At 35.4% G+C, this 23,723-nt stretch overlaps 1 protein-coding gene across 1 annotated transcript; it reads right to left on the bottom strand.

Annotated features, from left to right (window-relative positions):
• Nucleotides 1-4,783: 4,783 nt before the first annotated feature.
• Nucleotides 4,784-17,557, bottom strand: egln1b (egl-9 family hypoxia-inducible factor 1b). The gene is made up of 5 exons (XM_049465763.1): nucleotides 16,439-17,557; nucleotides 11,828-11,947; nucleotides 10,482-10,618; nucleotides 10,236-10,303; nucleotides 4,784-6,045 (listed from the first exon to the last, which is right to left on the bottom strand). The coding sequence occupies exons 1-5, from the start codon at nucleotides 17,270-17,272 to the stop codon at nucleotides 5,987-5,989; spliced, it is 1,218 nt and encodes a 405-aa protein (XP_049321720.1). The 5' UTR covers nucleotides 17,273-17,557; the 3' UTR covers nucleotides 4,784-5,986.
• Nucleotides 17,558-23,723: the final 6,166 nt, after the last annotated feature.

The raw sequence follows: 23,723 nt of genomic DNA, 5'->3' as shown, positions 1-23,723 counted from the left end.
AAGTCATGTTACTTTCAGTCCTGTACTTTTAACATAATAACAAGACTGAGTGCCAATAACAGGAGTGAGTTCCAGTGATAGGAATGAATGCCAGTAACAGAAGTTATTTTCAACAAAAATATCAGGTAAAGAGGTATTATTTTATAAATATACAGCTTTTACAATGTAAAAGGAAATAAAGATAATACATAATTAATGCAATGTGTGACAGTAGAGCTGCTTTAAATCTGTAACACTATATCAAATCAAGTCTAATACAATGTTTAAGATGTTTAGTGAATAGGCAGTTCTTATAATAATTTGTATCAATTTGATCATTTATTCCAACAGTGGCGTGCACAGACATTTTGGGGGGCAAGTGCACACACACACACACACACACACAAACACACACAGCTTATCCAGTCCATGTAGAAAAATGTTGCCAATAGAATAAGACTCTCTGGGTGTGTGTGTGCGTGCGTGTGTGTGTGTGTGAAGCACTACTATAACAGGCTGTGTGTGTGTGTGTGTGTGTGTGTGAAGCAGTACTATAACAGGCTGTGTGTGTGTGTGTGCCTAAACTACTACTGCCTAAAACCTGTTTACTAGAGAAAAATTAATATATGTAGGTAATTTGTCTTTTTTTAAGCCATTTTGTTTGTTTTTGTTTTAGTTTTAGCCATTAAACTCAAATTACCCCCATTTATTAAGGACTCGCGGGCTCCCTTTAGTGGTTCATAAAAAGAAATCAGATAAAACGGTGGAGATAAGAAGTGGATAGGTTCTCCCCAGAATAAAATCCTAAAGGCTGAAGGTATTGACGTTTTAAATGAAATATGCAAGTACATACATATCAGAAAAAAAAACATTAACTATTAATCAAAGCTGTTCTTAAGTGAAAAGAGGATTTTCCTTATCAAGCTACAAACAGATACAGTATTTCATAAACAACAAGACAATCAATCTCGAAATACTTCATATAATTTACCCATGTAATGTATATCTTTAGAAACTTCATATTAGTGTAACTTCACAATGTACTTTCTGTAAATCTGATTCTGAAACAGTTATGCATTTGTTATGTTCATGTGCTTACTCAATACACTTCTGGATTCAGGTAACAAGGTTGATATTTAAGACTTTTTACACATTAATTCATATTGATGAAGCAACTATATTATTTAATCCGGCTAATACAGGTGATTCCGTTATTGATGACACTGTAAAACTAATGGCCAGAATTACCTCAAGTAAACCCAACATTAGACTGTTCATCATAGACTTAAAATTACTGTTAGATGCTCAATATCCTTTATAATAAAAAGGCTGCTAGGACCCTTTCTCTTCTTGAAAGCATTTTAAATGCAATATACTAATGTGCTAAAATTTTGTTTTATTATTATTTTTTTACTCTTTTCCTGAACGGTGTTTTTAGGAATATGTAATCTATGACCGCTTACCGCTAGAGGGAGCCCGAGAGTGAGTACACAATGAATGGAAAAAAAAGGGAGCTAATCGGCTAAAAAATAAAATTAAAAATAGTAATTAACTACTTGGCCATCTTAGGCATGTAACCATAAAAAGTAAAATGATGCTTTTTCCTAAAAAAGAAAATACATTTTACCTAGATATTTCTATTTGTCTATATCAAGCGGCTTTTGTGTAGTACAGGCGCTAGCATTACTGCTACTCTGAGCTGACTGACAGATGAGGCCATGCTTCAGGTACAGGCAGAAGGTTTATAATCGTTTAAAAGCTTAAAAATATATATGTCTTCGGTACTGAAACGTGTGATGCCTTTTTAACATTTTATTCATTTATTGATTTTATTCAATTGCGCAAATGCCCAGTCTGTGGTAGCCAGCGTCCTCTTTTACGCTGTAGTGTGTTGGGGAGGCAGCATCAGCAAGAGGGACGCTGGACGACTGGACAGGCTGGTGAGGAAAGCTGGTTCTGTGCTGGGATTAGAGCTGGAGTCCTTAACACCACTGGCGGAGAGAAGAGCCCTCAGCAAGCTGCTGAACATCACGAACAATGTTCACCATCCTCTGCACAGCACCATCACCAGGCAGAGGAGCTCATTCAGCGGCAGACTGCTGTCCCAGTCCTGCTCCACAGACAGACTCAGAAAGTCTTTTGTCCCTCAGGCCATAAGACTGTTCAACTCCTCTCAGCACAGCAAACTGAAGACTCTGTGACACTTTTTCACTCTGGCCACTCTGGTCACTACATGTACACACCCCTCATCTTAGCAGACACACTCTCAGAGATGCCCTTTTACATTACATTATTTTGCACTAGTAGTTTTTGCACAAGCTTGCACTGCAAATTGAAATTATTATGTAACTGTGTATTTGCACTTTTTATATGGCTGACATCAGATACCCTCATAATCTGCACATTAACTGGTGTTCATGTTCTACTGTGTTCTACTGTACTACCTCCATTACACACTACAGACTATACTTTTATACTTTATGTTTTATTGTTATTTTTTGTATTTGTATTGTTTTATGTTATCCTTTCTAGTAACTTTTGTTTACTATGTATACCTGCTGCTGGATGTCCAAAATTTCCCCTCGGGGATCAATAAAGCATCCATCCATCCATCCATTTTGAGCGCCCTCTGGTGTTGTTTAAAGAAACCCGAAAACGACTATTAAGTGGGTAATCTCCTCTGTAAAGTTTCTCTGGTCGAGATGCTGAATGGAACAGGTGTGAGTGGAGAGTTTACTCAGACGCTGGAGCTTATCCTTCAGTTTAGAATAAATGTTTTGTTATGTGTATGATTATATTATTGAACAAGTACAAACGTGTGTGCAGAAAGTGTACACTTTACTCTGATTGTATTTTGACCATTTTATGTCATTTTTACAATAAATGACAAAAGAGCCTTTTTTCTGTTGTTATTTGTGTACCAACATTACACTGACGAAAAACACCGCAAAGCATTCCAGTTACACTTTATCAGTAGCATTCATAGTAATCCATAGTAATCTCGTAAATGCATAGATAATCTATTGATTTATCATCTGTTTGAGATAGACAGGAATGTATATTAATTTAACACAAAGACAGATCAGAGTGATCTTAATTAATAGAATATTTTACTGATACTATACTAATATAATGATATGACCCGCCCACTTATTTTTTTTTAGGCAAATAGTATGCACTGGATATCTCAGTGGCTATTTACAAAAAATAATTAAAAAGTTGGTTGTATTTAAATAACCAGTACATAATACAATACAAATGCACATAACATGCAATATATATAATACACAGCATATGATATATAAGTCTGTAAAACATACATTATTTTTGAGTGAATGGTATGCACTGAAACTTCAAGGTGATTTATACAGTTTATGAAAGTTTTACTTTTAAATAAATGTAGCTAAACCTTAGCTTCCAGAGTCTAGTGCTCCCTTGATTCCTTTTTTAATGTAAACCAGGGGTCTACATGGCCTGCGGGCCATTGGCTGTACGTTTCCTTTTTTGGAGCGGCCCGCTTGGTATTTTAGAAATAAATAAAAAAAGGTCCGCTATTAAGAAGGTTTTAATAATGTGAAATTTAAAGTTTGAACGCTAGGTGTCAGAAAACGGGCCAAAGAGTTTAAAAGCGGTGAGAGTGTACAGTTTTGGCGCAGAAAACGGACCAATGGGTGTGTATATATATATATATATATATATATATATATATATATATATATATTTAATAATTTTGAAACTGTATAAAGAGCCGCAGACTTACAATATAAACTCCAGCTAAAGTTTTTTTTTATTAAACATGTTTTATCTGACTGTATCTCCAGCATCAGCTCACTAATCAGCTAAACCAGTGCAGAGTAGCAGCACTGCAGCACCTTTACTGAATAAAACCTGTTTACAGTAGAAGAATGAAAATTCCATAATTAAAGCAATATTCTGGACAATAACTTAAGACACTATTTTTTATTTGAGTTTTCTGAATTGTAGCTTCATTCACTACATTCATTATGGACTCACTCGCAGGCTCCTTCTATTTATTTATGTGAATAACGGCTGAGAAAAAAGGGGTCAGGCTCTCCATTAACGAGCTCTGCTTTACATACCCTCTCTCTCTCTCTCTCTCTTTTAACATATTTCTAACATACACTGCACATCCCAAAAATTCCTAAATGTGAAAATGATGTTTCATGCTCCCTGAATCCTGCTCATTTTCACATTACCACCCGATAAATCCTGGCATTGCCATCTTGGAATATGCCCGTGCCATCAGGGGAAAAAAAATCCATTGATTGAATAAACTGGTGGTTCAGGTCATCAGCTGACCTCATTTTTGGGCACATAACACAGGAACAACCCCAGATCAAGCCCACACCCCCACAGGTTTGTACAGTAGGCAGTAGGCATGATGGGAGCATCACTTCACCTGTTGATTTCTTACATTTTATTTCAACATTTTATTTCACCCTTGATTGTATTTCACAAACCCAGGAAGCTTTTTGAATCAGTGTCTCATTGCACATTCCTTACCAAGGTCAGTTCTACAGATGTGAACATAAATATTCAGACCAACTCCGCCCACTGTAAAACAGCTGGAGTGGAAACAGCACTTATAAATTAACACAAAATTAACAAAGACAAAAACGAAGGATATTCTTTCTGTAATTTCAGTTTGTTTTATAAACTCACTCAATACAGTTCTAGTTAGTTACCTTTTTTCTTTTAACTACCGTAGTTTCAGTTAACGAGAATGTTTTTTTCTTACTTTCAGTTTTCTTTATTTCGTTAATGATAATACTTGGTTACTTGGTTATATTGTGATTATCACGCCAGAGCTTTATATAAAATAAAAACAGCATTAAAAACAGATGCCTATGTCACAGTCTATTTCCTGGAGCCTGAGGAATATGGTGGGAAATCTCGGGTCGAGTCGGGTTCAGGCAGAGAATCTAAGCTCTTATACTGATATATTGAAACCGAACTGATACCGGGCACCAAGAACCGCGATACAAACCAAACCGTGGCCACACTGTACCATTGCATCCCTTCAGTCCAGCCTCAGGAGCATAGAATAAAACGTTAGAAACTGTTAGAAAATTCAAAAATTATCTGTAGTTTCCAAGCGCAGTCCATTTGTGAAAATTTTCTCTGTTACCTATTCTAAATGCAATTCCCCAAAACAAACTAACAGCCAGGTTTAATTGATGATTTACATAACTTTTTTAATTAGTCCACTCATGTAATCATAATGAGCTTATTTACAATGTTTAAATATTAAAGTATTCACATTTTCCAAAAACATGCCTGTAGATGATGCAGCCTAAATGAAGACATTCAGAAAACATCCGTGTTAAACTTGCTGCTAATAACCACAAGGTGGTGTCTCTTATAAAATTAGCTTTTTTTTATTTAAAATTCAGAGTGGCAAGACAAGGAAGCGTCAGTTTTGGTTTCAGACGAACATGAGTCGATGTCTGCAACAACAGACAGATTGCTCATTACTGGCACAGACATTCCAGCAACAGGCACAAGACACTGACCAAGCGGCATGAACACTCGTCACACAGCAGACACTGGACAAGCAGAGGATTAGAGTCTGTTACTTAAAGAATTGGCAAAAATAAGCAATAACGGCAGCTTAAGAGTTAAACATAAAGAATGTTCCAGATGACTTTACAACCTGAAGCAGCTTGTGTGTACTTTGTGGAATGCTAAGCAGACTGTACCTTTTCGTTTATTTTTTTCTGCATCTTTCAGACAGACACACACTCAATTAAAGCGCCGTTTCCATATTCCTACACATATACGGAAGCGTTCTTTGTAAAGGAAATGCAAAGCTAGGTTAATGCAAGTCTGCCACTAATACATTCAAGGTCACAAAGAAGAGCCCCTGTGTGTTTATTTGAGAAGTCATCCCCCCTTTAGCAGCAAGTGGTATAAGGTCACACCTTCTCCACCTATCGGCCCCTCCCACTTTTAAAAGCTGGCCTTTCAATAACTGTTCGGTCATCGTTTAATAGCTTGGGTCGGATGGTCTGTTAAGCTCCACTTTTACTCCCTTTTCTCCAGCACCTGAGAAAGAGAGAGAAAAAAAGATATTTAAATTTTTACCCAATTAATCAGCAATTTACACAGGAATCATTTTAACCAGTGTAGCTCAGATTTATACTCTGCTGGTTTTTATACAGTAAAATGTATCAGACTGAATTTCAACTGATTTTAAATAGATTTTCTTGAAAGGTGATTGGATATTACTTACTTTTACAGTTTTTAACTTTATTTGTTAAGCTAAATTATCCTACATTAAATACCCTTCTTAAAAAAGGTACCGTAATTTATTTCTATTTTGTGGTCTATTTTCACACATAAGGTGCACCAGATTACAAGGCGCATTTAAAGCGACAATAGTAAGGAACAATGGTGTCGCACAGTTCTGCACAAATTTCTGTTTATTTACAGTAAGCCTAGATTTCCAATATTTTTAACAGTGTGGTCAGCAGCAGCAGCAGCAGATCTAGCTGTGGTTTGCAGCACTTCTCGCTAGTAAATGCCGCCCGACAGCACTACACTAAAGGAACCCAGAGTGTTCTAGTAATCCAGGAACAGCATTGCCTCAGTAACTGAGAGGATAAGCAAAAACTTCACACTAGACCTCTAGCAGTTTGGACTGTGTGTCTCTCCACACATCCTCCAGACTTTTTATCTAAAATCAGGATCTACCAGAACATTTTACAGCACTTCATGCTTCCCTTTGCTCACAATCTTCACAGAGATTCATATTTCATTTTTCAGCAGGGCTTGGTACACTGCCCACACTGCAGGAAGTACCAACAGACCTTTTTCACGATTGCTGTGTTGTCAGGAGGAGAAGCGGTTTTCACACTGCAGAGTGTTTCTTTATGATTAGCAGATTTCACAATAAAATTACAATAGTAAAAAAAAAAAAAAAATGCTTACTGAGCTTTATTCTGTTCCCCACTCACTCACACATTAAACTACCCACCCACACACACTGCTGACAGTCCTCACTGATAATCATCTAAAATAATTCAGAATCAATTAATGCTGATGGTGAGTTTAGCCTTTTTATATTATCATTTTATTTTAATTTAATATTAAACTGAACCGCAGTAAAGGCTGGGCTGAACGGTGGTCCCTCTGGTTTTATTGGTTATTTTTTGGTTAAAATAACACATAATAAGCAGAGATTTTAAGCTATAATAAAACAGATTAACCCCGATGGAGTATAAACTGGGGTGTTTAACTGAATAATTGGTTTGTTAAGGAATGGGCAGGAGCCTCAGCCCTTGATTAGCCAAGAACATGACCAGTAAATCACTTAACACAGCAAGTTATGGTTCCACATTAAAGCTCCACTAGGTAGGATTGAGATTTTGTGCTCGTGGGCTCCCCCTACAGTTGCAGAGTGTAATAAATGTTTCAGGTGGATTAGTTTCTCTTTCTCGTTTTCTATCTTTCACAGACATATTCGGTCTCTTTCCAGCTTCTGCCAGAGTGTCTGTATGTTAGGTTGTGAAGAATGAACCAGTAGTCCTTGTAGAACTGTTAGAACTAAAGGACGGAAAGCAGGTCGCAGTTCTCGCGAGCGTTGGTCGCGGCCGCCTTGTTAAACTTACAGAGTCTGGTTTGAGCTCAGAGGAGCTCCGGCACAGACACGAGAGCACCGCTATTCCCCCTATTACACCTCAATGCAGCGCTGCAGTGAGTTTCAAGCTGTAATTTTACTTCTTTAAAAAGATCAAAAATCAAGGAAATCCTACCTAGTGCTGCTTTAACAAACACAGAAGTGTGAAAAAATTTTATATTGGTCACAGTGTATACTTTCACAATGCCCAACAGAGTTAAGCCAATGTAGGAAAATAATGGTGTCAATACAAAATATTAACACTTTTCACACAATTTGGCCATTTTCACTAAGAGGTTTACTCACTTATGTTGCCAATGGTTTTAATATTAATGGATGTGTGTTGAGTTATTTTGAGGGCACAGCAAATTTACACTGTAACATAAACTGTACACTCACTGCTTTACATTGTATCAAAATTTTATATCTTCAGTGTTGTCCTATGAAAAGGTATAATAAAATATTCACAAAAACATGAGGGGAGATTATTCAAGAGATGTGTGTAAGTTTTTAGATAATTTTGAGTTCCTGGACTAGTACTACTGCTGCAGTCTTCAACAGATTAGAAAAGGAGCAGGAATACTGAATTTCCTCCATTTATAAATCCTCTATCCTACAAGAGATTGGTGGAATCCAAACTCATTAGAAACAGTTCTATAACCTGTACGAACCTTCTAAGCTTCTCTGAGATCCTCTTTTACAGAGGCATGACACACCCCCAAACTCTGTGTGTTGAAAACCAGACTTTAACATTTAAAGAACAATTTTATATTGCTGAGACTTGGCAGAGCGTGCTAAACTCGCACCTGATCTCTACGGCTTTAAAGGAACCCATAATTCTACAGCTTCACATACTTCACAATTAATTTTATAATGCTGAATATGTTAGCTCAACAAATAAATGATTTTTTAAAATAATTGGTTAAATTACTTGTTTTATTATTTAATTAAGAATTAAATTAAGAACTGATCACATTCCAGGACAACAATTAGGGGTGGGCGATATGGCTCTAAAATAATATCACGATATTTCATGGTATTTTCACGATAACGATACTTTTGGCGACATGACAAAACACTGAATTAGAAAAAAATATTTAGAATTTTATTATTGCATGCAATATGATATGGCTAATTGAGATATTTAAAAATAATAATTTCAATAATCCAGAATCCAGTCATGATACTAATAATAATGAACTTAAAATATCTCCATATATCCAGGATTAAAGTAAAATAAATGATACTGGACAGACATAATCTCTAGTCTCTAGTAAATATATAATATGAAATGAGAACAGTGTGAATTTTTATTTTGCTAAAAACAGCAAAAAAGTAGTACTTGGATGTGATAATTAGGTACTTAGGGGTGGGTGATATGGCACCATGTTTCAGGGTATAATATTATTCACCATATTCAAAATGTTTGGCGATATTATCATGTACGATACGATATGGCACAGCCCTATCAACAATTATGCACAAACAGATTCTAAGTAATAGCAAAATAGTTTAGGTTCAGTATCCTTTTATCTGCCTTGTCTTCTCACATTCATACCTCTAGTATTTATATATCCTGCGATTTCCCTTAAATCCTACACCGCACTTTATCCATCACTGAAACCTCAGCAACACACTGCCCTCTTTCAGTCAGTAGGCAATCATGTGGAAAATATTCTGCTTGTAAGTTTAGTGTGGTGATGCATCTAATGGGTTATACTGGTTCACACACACACAGGTAAAATGACCCCTGTGAGTGAGTTTCATTTTAGTTTGATACGACATTGACAAATCTAAATAATACAGAAATAAACTAATTCTTGGAAAAGTGCAGATGGTTGGAGTTATTAACTGGAGTTTCAGTTAATAATATTCAATAAACTTAAAGTAAAATTTTGCAGCATTTTTACATTAAAACAGCAGCTTTAGATTCATTCGTATGGCGCACTGACTTGTTGTATGTTCAATAAAATCTTTCTATCAATCAACATTTACCATAGCACTAGTGTGTAACTGGTAGAGTGGGCATTAGGGGTGGGCAATATGGCTCTAAAATAATATCACGATATTTCACGGTATTTTCACGGTAACGATACATTTGGCGATATGACAACACTGAATTAGAAAAATTATTTAGAATTTTATTGTTGCATGCAATATGATATGGATAACTGAGATATTAAAAAATATATATTTTTTTCTTTAGCTAAAAACAGCAAGAAAAAGTAGTACCCTGATGGGATAATTAGGAGTGGGTGATATGGCACGATATTTCAGGGTATAATATCTTTCACGATATTTCAGGGCATTTTTGGCGATATTATCACGTACGATATGATATGGCACACCCCTAGTGGGCATAAATTCACTTGTGAGAACTGCATAATGATGCACAACCCACGTCACATTTGTGCATAATCCTGTAAAATTACTGTACCTCAATCTTCCACTTTCTACCCATAGGGGAGCCATGGAGCAAATCCTACAACTTCTCCATACTGCTGCTTTAATCACTGTATTTATTTTACCCTAAAACACTTTAATGCATAAACACTGCAAATGTGACCTACAGGTAGCCATATTTACAAAATCTGAGTATTGCAATATTGTTCCTCACCAGTCAAATACTTCTCTTTAGCCCGTGCTCGCTCATCAGCATCAAAATACCACACAGTAATAGCATACCTGCACAGACACAGAAACCGCCACCAGTCAACCAATCAATCAATCAATCAGTCAATCAATCAGTCAGAATAACACGTTTATTATATTAGCATGGAAACATGCAACAATAAAAGTAAAGGAGTATAAATAAGTACACACTGCAACTGCCACAGTGATGGTACACACAACTGTAACTTACCGAGTGGCATAGGCAGGCTGGACCTCATGAGGATTCCTTCTGTCCGACCAGAAGAACAGCAATCTGTCAAATAGGGGCTCAATGTCAGCAAACTGAGATTTGCCTTCTGGAAAGATCCGTAAAAGGCCACCATGTTCCTGTATGAAAAATATAAAAAAAATGTGTCAATTTCTACATTTCAGCATGACTTGTGTGAGCACATGAACCATATAAATAAAATATCCACATGCATTGTTGTTATGAACAGATGTCAGGGGTTGAGAAAGCCTGATCTAAGCAGTACTAGAGAATGGGGTGGACGTTTGGGAGTCGGACGCAGAGGGAGGGTTATAACCCATTCAACATGAAGCGCCAGTCATTTGGGCACAATGCAAAGCTCCTAAGACATAGACTGCAAATCATCTGAACTGCAATTAAGTAGTTTAGCTTTAATACAGTTTTAGTAAATAAATTCATTCTTTATATTACACTGATTAAGATGCACTGTTAAGTAGGGGTGTCACGATTCTCTAAATCCTCGATTCGATTTTATTTTCCGATTTTAGGGTCACGATTCGATTCTCGATTTTCTTTTTTCTTTCTTTTTTTTTACAGCAGAGAGGCCTATGCCAGTTTTAGATTAGTCTATGGTCAGTCATTGGTTTGATTAATCAAATTTACAATATCTTATTTCAAAAGGTGGGCTTGATATAAGTGATGCAAAGTGATACAAGTGATCTGTAATACACCACATTAGGCACTAATGATCAAATTTTAATCATTTAATTAAGATATATATGTAATGCCATCTAGTGGCTTTTTTGGTAACAGCAGTGTGCACTATTAAAACAGCAATGTGCAACATAACAAAATAAATAATAAAAAAAATACAGGAACAGTCATGAACAAAATAATAGAACAATTAGAGCCTTAACAAACTGAACTCTATCCTACTATAACAGATAAACATGAAAAATAAGACTTTAAGACTTTTTCGGTCTCTGAGAATGAGAAGTTTTTTTCTTTAATAAAGATATATTATTAACTTTATCTGAGAGAAAGATGCTCCTTAAGGTACCAAAACTATTAACATATTTGTGGCTAGACAAAACAACTGTTATTTTTATATTTTGAAGTTTTTCTTTAAGAAGATGAGAATGTTCACATTCTCTGGAGAAAGAGCTGCTCTTTCAGCAGTCACAATGTCCGCGGCCTCGCTACAGTGTGCTGCACCATTTGTGTATCTTAGAGGGAGGGATCATCCATCATCTTTTTGACTTCGAGGCTCGAGACCATGATATAATTTTGATCGATTTCGATGAAATATCGAAATCGTGACACCCCTACTGTTAAGTGATTTTCCATACCTTGACATCCCAACATTTATTTAAGTAATAAATGCATGTGACACATCTCCCATCACCATTAGGATTGTCCACGTGTCGCACATAACCAGTGCCGTTGCCTGGGTAACAGGCCACCATTGCCTAAAAGGAAAGAGAAAATAACTTTTTTTACTGAAAGCAGAAATCTGAGCATGCGGCCAGTGATCAGGTGCATCAGCTGCTGATAATCTGGTTTGTGGAAAAAACTGACATTAACAACTCTTTAAATAATTATAAATAGAGCCATAATGCACTACTCTATAACAGATCTATTCACAATAAACAAATTAAGAATTAGATTTATTTATACAGCTTTGGAAAAAAATAAAAGGACCACTTAAAAATAATGAGTTTCTTGATAATCAAGAGGAAGATGGATGATCACAAGCCATCAAACGAAAATGAACTGCTTGAATTTGTGCACCACGAATAGTGCAAGTTATCCAACACCAAACACCAGGGTTATTCCACCAAATATTGATTTCTGAACTCTTAAAACTTTATGAATATGAACTTGTTTGTTTTCTTTGCATTATTTGGGGTTTGAAAGCTCTGCATCTTTTTTGTTATTTCAGTCATTTCTCATTTTCTGTAAATAAATGCTCTAAATTACAATATTTTTATTTGGAATTGTGGAGAAATGTTGTCTGTAGTTTATAGAAAAAAAACAACAATGTTAATTTTACTCAAACATAAACCTATAAATAGCAAAATCAGAGAAACTGATTCAGAAACTGAAGTGCTCTCTTCAATTTTCCAGAGCTGTATGTCTCTTTTAGCTCACAAGTGAGCAACTCAACAGTGACAATAGCAAATAAATACTTTGCAAATCTTACAGATCTAGATTTAACTAAAACATACTTCAGAAGCTTTAAGCTGCATTTGTGGATTGTACAGTGAACTGTGTTCCCTGTGGAGCTGGGCCTGTTGAATATCACAATATTAGAGGGTATTTTTGCAATTGCAATATGTCTGATAACATGATATTTGTACTAAAAAAATGTTACCACAAAAGTAAAGTATTTAGTGAATAAACTGAATAAAACTTTATAGTAAACAGCTAAACAAATAAAAAATAAACTGCTTACAAAACAAAATCTCTATTCTCACTATTTGGATTTACTGTTTTAAAGATGACAATATGATCAACAAACAGTACACAGAACAGCAGGTAAAGGTGTCTCCTAGTTTAAGCAGTAGTCAATATAATTTTTCTTTATAATTAACATTAAAAGCAGTAGTATTCCTCAGTGGGGCGAGGATATATATAGGACAATATATTCTTATAAACAGCATCAGTGTCTGGAAGGTTTTCCAGGGAGTAATCCTGGCCACAAGAGCTTCTCAAGACTCCTGCCTCCTGGTGCCGGCTGCTACACTATTCAGAGTCTATGTGTGTATATATATCTACGTTATTTTCAGTACAGTGATGGCTACGCTCGGAGCTGAAGCTAGCGTTATAGGATGTAAACAGTGGTGTTTAATAAGCTTCTCCTGCACTTTTTAAGTTATTAATGCCTCGTTTTAAATGTCAGGGCTCTCCGGATTCTAGTAAGGAGGTGTGGAGCTACTTTGAGCTACTGGATAACGGTGTAAAAAGTGATTTATCAGGGTAAATTATGCCCCGTATCACCCATTCTAAAAGGTGTTTGGAGAAACTGTTAAAATTTCTGGATCTCTAAACACTGTGGGAGAAGGGAGGTGTGCTATTCATCAAAGATAAGAACTTTTTATCATGTTTTACTACAACAAAAGTCCATTTTACACCAGAGTTCTTCTTTAAGCCTCAGTTGGCTTGTCTCTGTAGTAGGGCTGCACAATAGTGCAATAGTCATGTGAAACGGTTTAAAATGTTCAATTTTCATTCAAATTACACCATACAAATGCTACAGTTTCTGTACTGTTCACATTTTTATGTTGTATCTACCAGAGGAAGATTATATCTCGGACACAAAGAGTGTACTATTCAATGGACTATTGACTGATGGTGAAATCTAGCTATATATTTATATATATTCTGTAGAACAATAAATATATAAATAGTGTCTCATAATGCGCCCTATTATGCAGTGCGCCTTATAGAAGAAACCCCTATTTAAATCCTACTAATTCATTGTTTTTATTAAAATAGTTTTCAATTAGTCAGTGTATGTGTATAACTGAAATAATACAGCATGAGATGGCACAGAAGAAACATAACATACGACTGCACTACTTAGGCTTCTCAACATCTTGATAATAGGCTATACTAGTGAGTGCATGCCGCTGAACAACTTATTTTATTTGATCCCAAAGTAAATTGGTAATGCATCAGTAGTACAGTACAATAAATCCATTTTTCAATTAAAAGCTTTTTTTCTACTTTTTAATTACTTTTTAATAAAAATACAACTGGGCTTACATTTTGTGCTCAGGACTTAATCTGCATTTGACCAAACCATATCTTTACACTGCACTGCTAAAACCATTTCCAGCATCTGATTAATGTGCACAACTGTATCAAGCTAACTAATATTTTATACAAACCCACCACCGATATAGTGACCAAACATAAAAAGTTAAAAATGATCTAAATTGTAGCATGGTGTGCCATATGCACAACACAGTGCTTTTACTTTTAGCTTCTTTTTTGAGGAAGGGCGAAGAAACTTAAACAAAAACAACACAGATGATTTATCCCACAATGTGACACTGCTGCTGTGACTGTTCAGCCCTCATAGAGCTCATGATATAGAGAGCTTCCGATATCAGTGTTTATTTAGGAAAAATAACATTACAGGGTTAGATTATATTTAGATAAAAAACTATTATATAAATATTAAAATAACTCTTAATGTTCTTATTGATATACACGCTCATCTTTAAAAAAGCATTAAAAAAAGTTAAAGACGCTTATATAAAATGAATTTAATATTTCAACCCTATTTTTGTTTGTTTTTGTCTAGTGTATTCTTGCATTTAACACAGATTGAGACCTGTTGGCCAACACAATTGACATTTATTAGCCAATCAAACAGCAGCTTAGCCCAGTCCACCACATTGGACTAAATAAAATAAATTTGCATTATGAGTTGCAAATATTATATATATATATATATATATATATATATATATATATATATATATATATATATATATATATATATATATACACACACACAATACAAATGCATGGTACACAACCATCCTCTTTGCATTTTGCACTGCACCAGGAATTTGTATTAAATCTATGGAAATCTATTTATTTTCAGCTTAATCGTCAATAATAGTGTAGTTTGTTCCTCTGCAATATGTGTTGAATTCATGGGGCACTTAACTACGGTGGCTATAAATTTTGTATTTTTAAATATTTAATATAATATTCTGTTTAACAGTCTTCACCTATATCATTTGCTGTGATTTATTCTAACTTTTTGTGATATATAAAGTTCTAAATTGGTCCAATTTAGAACTTTATATATTGATTGCTGTTACCTATATTTACTTTTTGGATTGTGTAGTATTTTATATACAAATTAATATGTACAACCATATTCCTGTATTTTGCAGATTTTATAGGGTATTTGACTACTACAAAATAGCCTACACATTTTACATGGCTTTAAGAAACATTAACAGTACAAACATCAAAGTCAAGGTTAAAGTTTGCAATACATAGTCTTTTCTCCAATAATAATAATACTGTAAAACTGTCACATTTTCATTTATAATACTTCAATTCACAACAAAGAATAGCCTGTTTTTTTTTTACTTTGTTGTGTTGCAATGTAGATTTTGTCATCATGGTGAATAGACTGACACATATCACATACTAATATTACATATTACCATACTCTAGTAGCTTTATACTGTACACAATTTTCCCCCAGATAACGGATATTCTAACTTGATGTGTGCTTGCAGCTAGGACGATATAACTTATAGGATGATTTATACTATATCATACTACAACTTTTTTAATCAGACAACAATTTATCTACCAGAATCAGATTATAATTAACCAATGTTAGAGATGCACAGATATTTACAGCAACAGAAATATAAACACGGACAATTTATTTGAAAACCAAAACAGAAACACAGTTAGGGTATATAACTTTATGCAATTGTAAACAAACAAAAATGGTGAACAAAAATGTCTAATTTGTTAGTTAATTTCAGTGCACTTCTTTACAGAGTAAATATTAATATTGTAACATGATAGATCAGATTTTATATACAGCTCTCTTCAGTTCTAATTTGGCATTTCTTTGATTTAATATTGTGTGAATGAGTAGAAAAAGACTGAGTTTGGAGTTCTCATTTCTCTCCATGTTTACAGTAGCTCTTATATCAGTGCCATTAGCAGTGCTCAGAGGTTGCTCAGGTATCGTTAACTGTAAAAAGTCACGGGAACTTTTAGACATAACATAATTTCCTGTTTTTAGAATAAATATAAGTGGCTTTACAGCAATGGTAGCAAAAGCACGTTGGTGCGTTTTGTCCCCTTTGTCAGCAATACGGTCGCTTTAAAATATAACGTTATAGCTAGCTACATCTTATAAGGACTGCTGCATTAAAAATGTTCTGCGAGAAATATAAACAGAAACTTACTTTTGTCCTTCCATTTATCCTGTAGTTCCCCAGTTTACCATTACAGTGTCGGACCAGATCATCCATGCGACTCATTAGAAAGGCGATCTTCTCGCAGCCTCGCTCTTTTCCCTCGATCCAGGTGATTTTATCTCCTCGAATGTCTTTAGTGGAGTCGCTCCTCTGACTGACCAGCTGTCCGTCAGTGAAGTCCCCGGTCAGATACAGGGAGCGGACCTCCTCCAGAACCGCGAGGCCCAGATCCTCCCCGAGGAAGTTATCCACCACGCAGATCCCGTGCTTGTTCATGCAGGGCACGATATAGTCCGCGGCCAGTTTCTGCGGGGGGGACGCGGTCTGCCCGTTCGGTCTGGTGTTGAGAGGAACTCCGTCCGCGGGCTGTTTATGGTCACCCACATGTTCAATTCCGGTGACAGACCGGATATAGTGTTTGGTGTGTGCGGGGCCCGCGGTGTGTTTATGAGCCGCTGCTGGCGGCGGCGGTGGATCGCAGCGCGGGGGAGACGCCGCGTCGCCCGGCCTCTCACCGCTGCTCTGCGGAGCCCCGGCTTCTGTTCCGGTGGGGTCGGCGCAGGGCTGCGGGGGCTCCGGAGGCTCCGTGGGCGGTGGAGGAGTTGGTGGTGGAGGAGCTGGAGGTCGCTCGGTTTTCTCCACCTCTTTACAAACCTGCTTGTGCTTCTTCCAGTCCTGCCTCTGGTGCTCCTTACTACAGTAGAAGGAGCTGCGGCACCGCCCGCACTTCATCAGATTCTCCATCTTCCCGCAAAGCTCACAAAACTGCCGATCCCGCTCCGGGTCGCTCCCGGCGCTCTCCTTCGAGCTCCCCCCTTCCATGACTGCACGCCAGCGGCCACGGCAACTCCAGACCCCCGTCCCCACAGCCCCAGCCGCGAGCTAGGTTAGCTATCTCACTACAAGTTTAAAAGTGAGCGCAGTTCCTCCACCAGCGCAGAGCCGGGGCATCTCAGTCGGTTCTGATAAACCCAAAAAGTCGATCCGTGTTCTCCTGCTTATGATCTGATCCCTGAAAGACCCAGCGGTCCTCGGTCCGCAGTGTGAGCACACATGGCGCCGACGTTCCTCTCCTTTCGTAACTTCTCACACGTCCGCCTAAACCCAGCCCTTTGACGTAAGCATGGCGAGGGCAGGCCGCGCGCGCGCCCGCTCGCGCTGCTGCTGCTGCTGCCGCTGCTGTACACGCAGCTCAGTGCAGCGGCTCGCCTTCAGATCAATAATCCCAAACAAAACACTTCTCACATAACATTATAGCAGAGTTAGAAAAAATATTAGTTAATAAACATATTAAATAAATAAACATTAGCAAATATTGTATAAAAAAAGTGGGGTTTAACATCTAAATCTGTATATTTTAATCTGGGATTGTTTTGGATTTCTCTTAAACTACTCTCTAATAAAACCGTTAACAAAAAACAGGCGAAATAGGAGCCTCCAATGAGCCAAAATGATAATGACAAAATATATACAAATGAATATCATTTTGCAAAAACGTACTAACTTAAGTGCAATACTTGCACAGATCTGTGTTTAGTTTTTGGCATATCTGCTGATACCTGTTATCTCCTATACTTAATTTAATTTATTCTCTTACTGCACTACCTCATATCTATGACTGATTACTTCCACACTTTGTATAGTTTTTGTATTTATATATTTATGTATATATTTTCAAATCTCTTTTAAGAATTTTATAGTCTAGAGTCTTATATTTCTTACTTTGCTCTGTTATTATACTACCCCTATTGTTTGTTATATTAGTGAAATATTCTGCATCCCTAGGAAACTATATGTATAAAAAATATACACAAAGTCACTGTAAAATACATTTTATTATTAAGCATAGTGTCTTGTACATTGACCTTATTGCAAGATATATAATTAAAAACTACTTAATTAAAAACTAATTAAGAACACTTAATAGCATTTGTTACCTGTCCCCACTCTATACCAATAAACGTTACCATGAAATCTAATTATTAAAATCCTTTAGATATTTTTGTTGCATTTTGTGTGCCTTCAAATCCCATCTATGTTTAAAAAAAATCCAATATCTAAGTTAAAATAAAAAATAACCCGTCTAAAAATGTTTTTTGAACATTCTACAAGTAAATATCTACAACATTAAGTTGCATCAGCTGGTTCTTATTAAGATCATAGAAAGACCTGTTCTTTTCTGTATATTTGATCTTATTGTAATTATGACTGAGGGGGTCAATCTCAACATTTTGTCTTTTGACCTAAATTAATTATGTTGTTTGTGTCTATTTTCATATCCGCCATGTAGCTATTTTTCATGTTTTTGCTAATTCTATTCTAAAAACTCAGTCCTGATACTCATGTAAAGAGTAACAGGACTGAGTAACAGTAAAAGCAGTGAGCAAATTCCTCGGTTTATTGTGTGAATCTTAGTTTATGTAATACTATTTACTTTTTTTAAAAATTTACAGTTAAAATGACTGAAGTTGTTTAGATGTAAGATTAGTTTCTTAATGTAAATACCGTACTTACACGGTGAAAATCCACTACTAAGTGGTGCAGAAAAGCAGTGAAGCTATAGAAAAGAAATTTAGAGAAAGCATAGGTGTGCTTTATGTGCATACATGCCCCTGCCTGATGTATTTTTGTAGTGTCAAAACCAGAGGTGGAAAGTAATTAATTACATTTACTCAAGTTACTGTAATTGAGTAGATTTTATGAGTAATTTGTAATTTTTAAAGTAGTTTTTATAATAGGTAATTTTACTTTTACTCAAGTACATTTTGACACAAGTAATTTACTTCACTACATTGGAAAACTCCCCGTTACTGAGTAAAAAATAAAATGCTGGGGAAAAAAAACAATAGTCTGAATAAAAAAAAAAATTGGCACGGATGCTCGTGTGTGGAATAACGAGGCAATAACTTTCTAATGCAATACAAATTGTGCCCCACCGGACAGAGCTGTCAGCTTTCAAAACTTCCACATCAAACATGAGAAAGCATGTGGTGGTAAGTATTTTTATCATTAAACAATCTGCTTAAATGTAAAAAAAAAAAACATGTTAATAGCAGTTAAAGCACAGCAATGGCAAGTTAAAAAATAATAATGAACTGTAAAACTGTAAAAATACAGTTTATAGTCGCCTATATGACCATAACTTTTTAATAGTAAAGAAAAAAATGGATCATACATATGCCAAACCTATCAAACATATGCCGCTTGTTTTATGGTTTGGCCTGAAAGATCCAAATTATTATGTGGAATAATAGTTCATTAAAAACAATTTAATTTATGATTTGTTTTTACTTTGTTACATCAAATATTTAAAAGTAACTATGTAACTTTTACTCAAAGTACATTTTAAATTGAGTACATTTTACTTTTACTCGAATAGATTTTTAGATGGGTACTTTTACTTAAGTAGAATTTTAGCAAAGTAAAGGTACTTTTACTTAATTACAATTTTCAGTACTTTTTCCACCTCTGGTCAAAACCACCAGCAATTTGGCAGCACTTGTCACCAGTGCTTAATTATGTGCTGAGTGCATGTCCAGAGATCCATTCTCTCAGCATAGACAATTAGTATATATAATATATACAAATATATAAAATATACTGTATGCTGTGCTGAAAAGGAAAGCCATTTTGGAGATGTAAAATAATGTTCCACCAATTCCATCCACCAGGAGGATGGATCAGGCAGTGACCCTAGTCTATGGAGAACTGACATATAGGGACATCAACTGCTTGTGCACAACAAAATAAAACAAAACCTGCCCTGTGACTACTTTTATGCAAAGTATTTTACTTTTATTCATCAACAGACGCTCCCACTGCTCCCACTGCCATGGCAAATGATGTGTTGTAAATCACCTGTTACAGAGTGTTTATTCCTGTTACCCACTATTTTTTCCACTTTTTTTGGTTAATCAATTTAATTTTTTTAAATAAATTGAATGATAAAAAAATGTTAATTCAGTTTTGGGCCTTTTTTTGAAAGATTAAAATGTCTTTGCATATTTTAATACAATGTGCATGCATACATAGGAATTTTTTGTGATAAATATCAAATATTCGAACATGCAGTCAACCATTTCTTTAAAATAAACACTTTCTCGAGAGAAAAATCAAAGAAATTAATTTACTTTTAAACGTGCGTTTTAAATGTCTTTAAAGGGTTTAGAAACCTTGTAAAAAAAAAAAAAAAAAAAAAAAAAAAAAAAGTAAAGCTGCCTGAGCTCTGCCAATACATGTTTTGAATAGTTAAATACAATAGTGTTATTTGATTCAGAGTTGAAAAAAAGATACAAAATGAAGTTTAATTTAGAAGAGTAACAAAAAGCAAATGACACCTATTCGGTGGAATGGCCCTAACATAATTTGTATAAAAAAGGTAACTTAATTTAATAAAAAAGGATTAAACTAGGATTCATTTGAATTACTCTTAAACTACTCTCTAATAAACCGGCTGATAATAAACAGGCCAAATAGGTGCCTTTAATAAGCCATCTAAAAATACAAAAAGAAAAATCTCTGCTTTATTAATTTATTTATGTTTTTTTACACAATACAGGAAGAACAATAGGGGTGACAGGCCCCAGTCCATTCCCTTCCCACGCATTACAACATAAAATCCAGCATGTTAAGAATTATCAAATACAATTAATATTTGTATTGTTTGTATCAGAGGTGGAAAGTAATGAATTACATTTACTCAAGTTACTGTAATTGAGTAGATTTGATGAGTAATTTGTAATTTTTAAAGTAGTTTTTAAAATAGGTAATTTTACTTTTACTCAAGTACAAGTAATTTACTTTGCTAAATTGGAAAACTCCCCGTTACTGAGTAAAAAATAAAATGCTGGGGAAAAACACAATTGTCTGAATTAAAAAAAATAATAATTAGCTCGGATGCGCACTGATGCTCGCGTGTGAAACAACGAGGCAATAACCTCCTCATGCAATACAAAATGTGAGCTGTCAGCTTTTAAAACTTCCACAGCAAACCTGTGAAAGCATGTGGGGGTGAGTATTTTTATAATTAAAAAATCTGCTTGAATGTTAAAAAACATGTAAAAAACAATTAAAGCAGAGCAATTGCAAGTTAAAAAATTATAATGACCTGTAAAACTGTAAAATTACAGTTAATAGTCACATACATGACCATAACTTTTTAACAGTAAAGAAAAAAATGGATTATAGAAACCTATTCCACTTGTTCTTAAAAATGTTTTATGGGGGGGTCTGAACAAATACTGCCTGAAAGATCCAAATTATTATGTGAAATAATAGTTAATTAAAAACGATTTAATTTATGATTTGTTTTACTTTTTTACATCAAATAATTAAAAGTAATTATGTAACTTTTACTCAAAGTACATTTTAAATTGAGTACCTTTTTACTTTTACTGGTGTAGATTTTTAGATGGGTACTTTTACTTTTACTTGAGTAGAATTTTAGCAAAGTAAAGGTACTTTTACTCAATTACCATTTTTCTGTACTTTTTCCACCTCTGGTTTGTATGAAAAGGTATTATTAAAAAAAATGAATGTAAACGTTTTCACAAGTTTAACATCTAAATAAACATTTTAAACTTGATGGAATTACTGAAATTACTCTGAACATACACATTATAAACATTATATTCAGGGCCGCTGCTAAGGTTTTGGAGGCCCTAAGCATAACTGGTCAGGGAGGCCCCCCCCATCCCCCCCCATCCCCCCCAAAAAAAAAAAAAAAACACACACACACACAAACACAAAAGGTTTACGCAAAATTTTACTATTTATTAAAATTACACATGTAACTGTGAATATTTACAACGTTATAAGTAAGGCCAATAACAGTGAAGAACAGCACAAGAGTACTATTTATAATGTATAAATAATAAATGAAACGATGCATGTCTATTTTAAGCAGTGGACACGTCATTTACACAAGCCAGCCTTAAAGGTTATGAAATTATCGTTTATATTCGTGGTGTATTTATATCAGCCTGTCAAAATCTATAGAGCTGTCTGATCCTGCTGTCATACAGACCATTTGGATAGTGCACTGACGGCATTAGTCAATAGTCTCTGTTTATTACTTTTTTATTAAAGTCACTAAAAATCTTCAAACTACACTACTACTATTTGCAAACGTGCCACGTGCCTTGCAATACCCAGATTAGTTTCTAGTTAAGCGTTTAAAGCTACCAAATCAGCAAAGCCAACGTAACTAGCTCAGGCAACACCACTGAACATGAAGTAATCAAAACTATTTAAACCTTTATCATCGAAGTTACTCACCAGAAAGGGATGCATGGGCCTCATCTTTCTGCTTCTTTTTCTTCTTCTCAGCTCCAGACTCAAACCGTCGCTTCATAGTTGAATTACCATTTAGTAGCAACTTCGCGCGGTGAACTTGTCTCCTGCCAAACTCAAGTAGCGTTGCTACTTTAGTTAGGACTAAGGTTGCCAGATAAGTTACGATTTTTCATCCTATTTGTTTATTCTATTTTAAGTTTTTAACTTACACAAATATTGCACTGGACAAGTTTTTGTATAGAATGGCCACATACACTTTAAAAATGGTTAAACATGCGCAAGATTTAGCGCCTCCATGCATTTTTTGATTATTTATTTGACTGGAAAATGTCACATCTGGCAACAACCAACAGAGCAAACCGAGCCGTGCCATTTCAGGCAATAGGGGTGGGGGCATTATATTATGCACAAAAATAATAACGTGCCGCTTTTAAGTAGTAGAGTAGGTGCCCCATGCAATGTTTAAAGACAAAAAAGATGAGCGTATCATAAATAATTCACATTGGGTTTTAAATTTAATAATGTCATAATTTCAACACATTTCATTCTCAGTCAATTTGGCTCCCTGCAACTGCAAAATGGTTGAGGCCTAACGCTGGCTGCGTTGTCTGCGTATGCAGAGCGGCGGCCCTGATTATATTACACTTATATCTTTACCACACCATGGTGTTTATATTCTGTTATACATGCTGCACAATTCCAGCAAGACTGATGAGCAGCAGCAGGAGCTGAACTCCAGCCAATAACAGCCTATGACACACACAGGCTCTTTATGACTCCGAGCACTGTTAAACTTCACCACTCAGGAAAAAACATGTACACTTTATCATTAATAATAGAAAATTTACACAGAGAAAAGTAAAAAGGTAGAAAAGTAGGCCAACAAATGCTGAGACTAAGTTTTTTCTGGAATAAATGAGTCTACGCCCAGTCCAGATTCTAGGTTCCTTTGGGGGAGGGGCTCATTATCGCTGTTTTT

Source organism: Astyanax mexicanus, chromosome 16 (assembly GCF_023375975.1).
Source record: "Astyanax mexicanus isolate ESR-SI-001 chromosome 16, AstMex3_surface, whole genome shotgun sequence".
Taxonomy (NCBI): domain Eukaryota; kingdom Metazoa; phylum Chordata; class Actinopteri; order Characiformes; family Acestrorhamphidae; genus Astyanax; species Astyanax mexicanus.
The sequence above is the reverse complement of the archived record's forward strand: the minus strand, read 5'-3'. Positions and strand labels throughout refer to the sequence as shown.

Excerpts from the sequence above, each read along its gene's own strand:
- egln1b (XM_049465763.1), bottom strand. The coding sequence starts at position 17,272 with ATGGAAGGGGGGAGCTCGAAGGAGAGCGCCGGGAGCGACCCGGAGCGG. Across the intron at positions 11,948-16,438 it reads GGATAAATGGAAGGACAAAA|GCAATGGTGGCCTGTTACCC; the intron begins GTAAGTTTCTGT and ends CTTTCCTTTTAG. Across the intron at positions 10,304-10,481 it reads CAGCCTGCCTATGCCACTCG|GTATGCTATTACTGTGTGGT; the intron begins GTAAGTTACAGT and ends GTGTCTGTGCAG.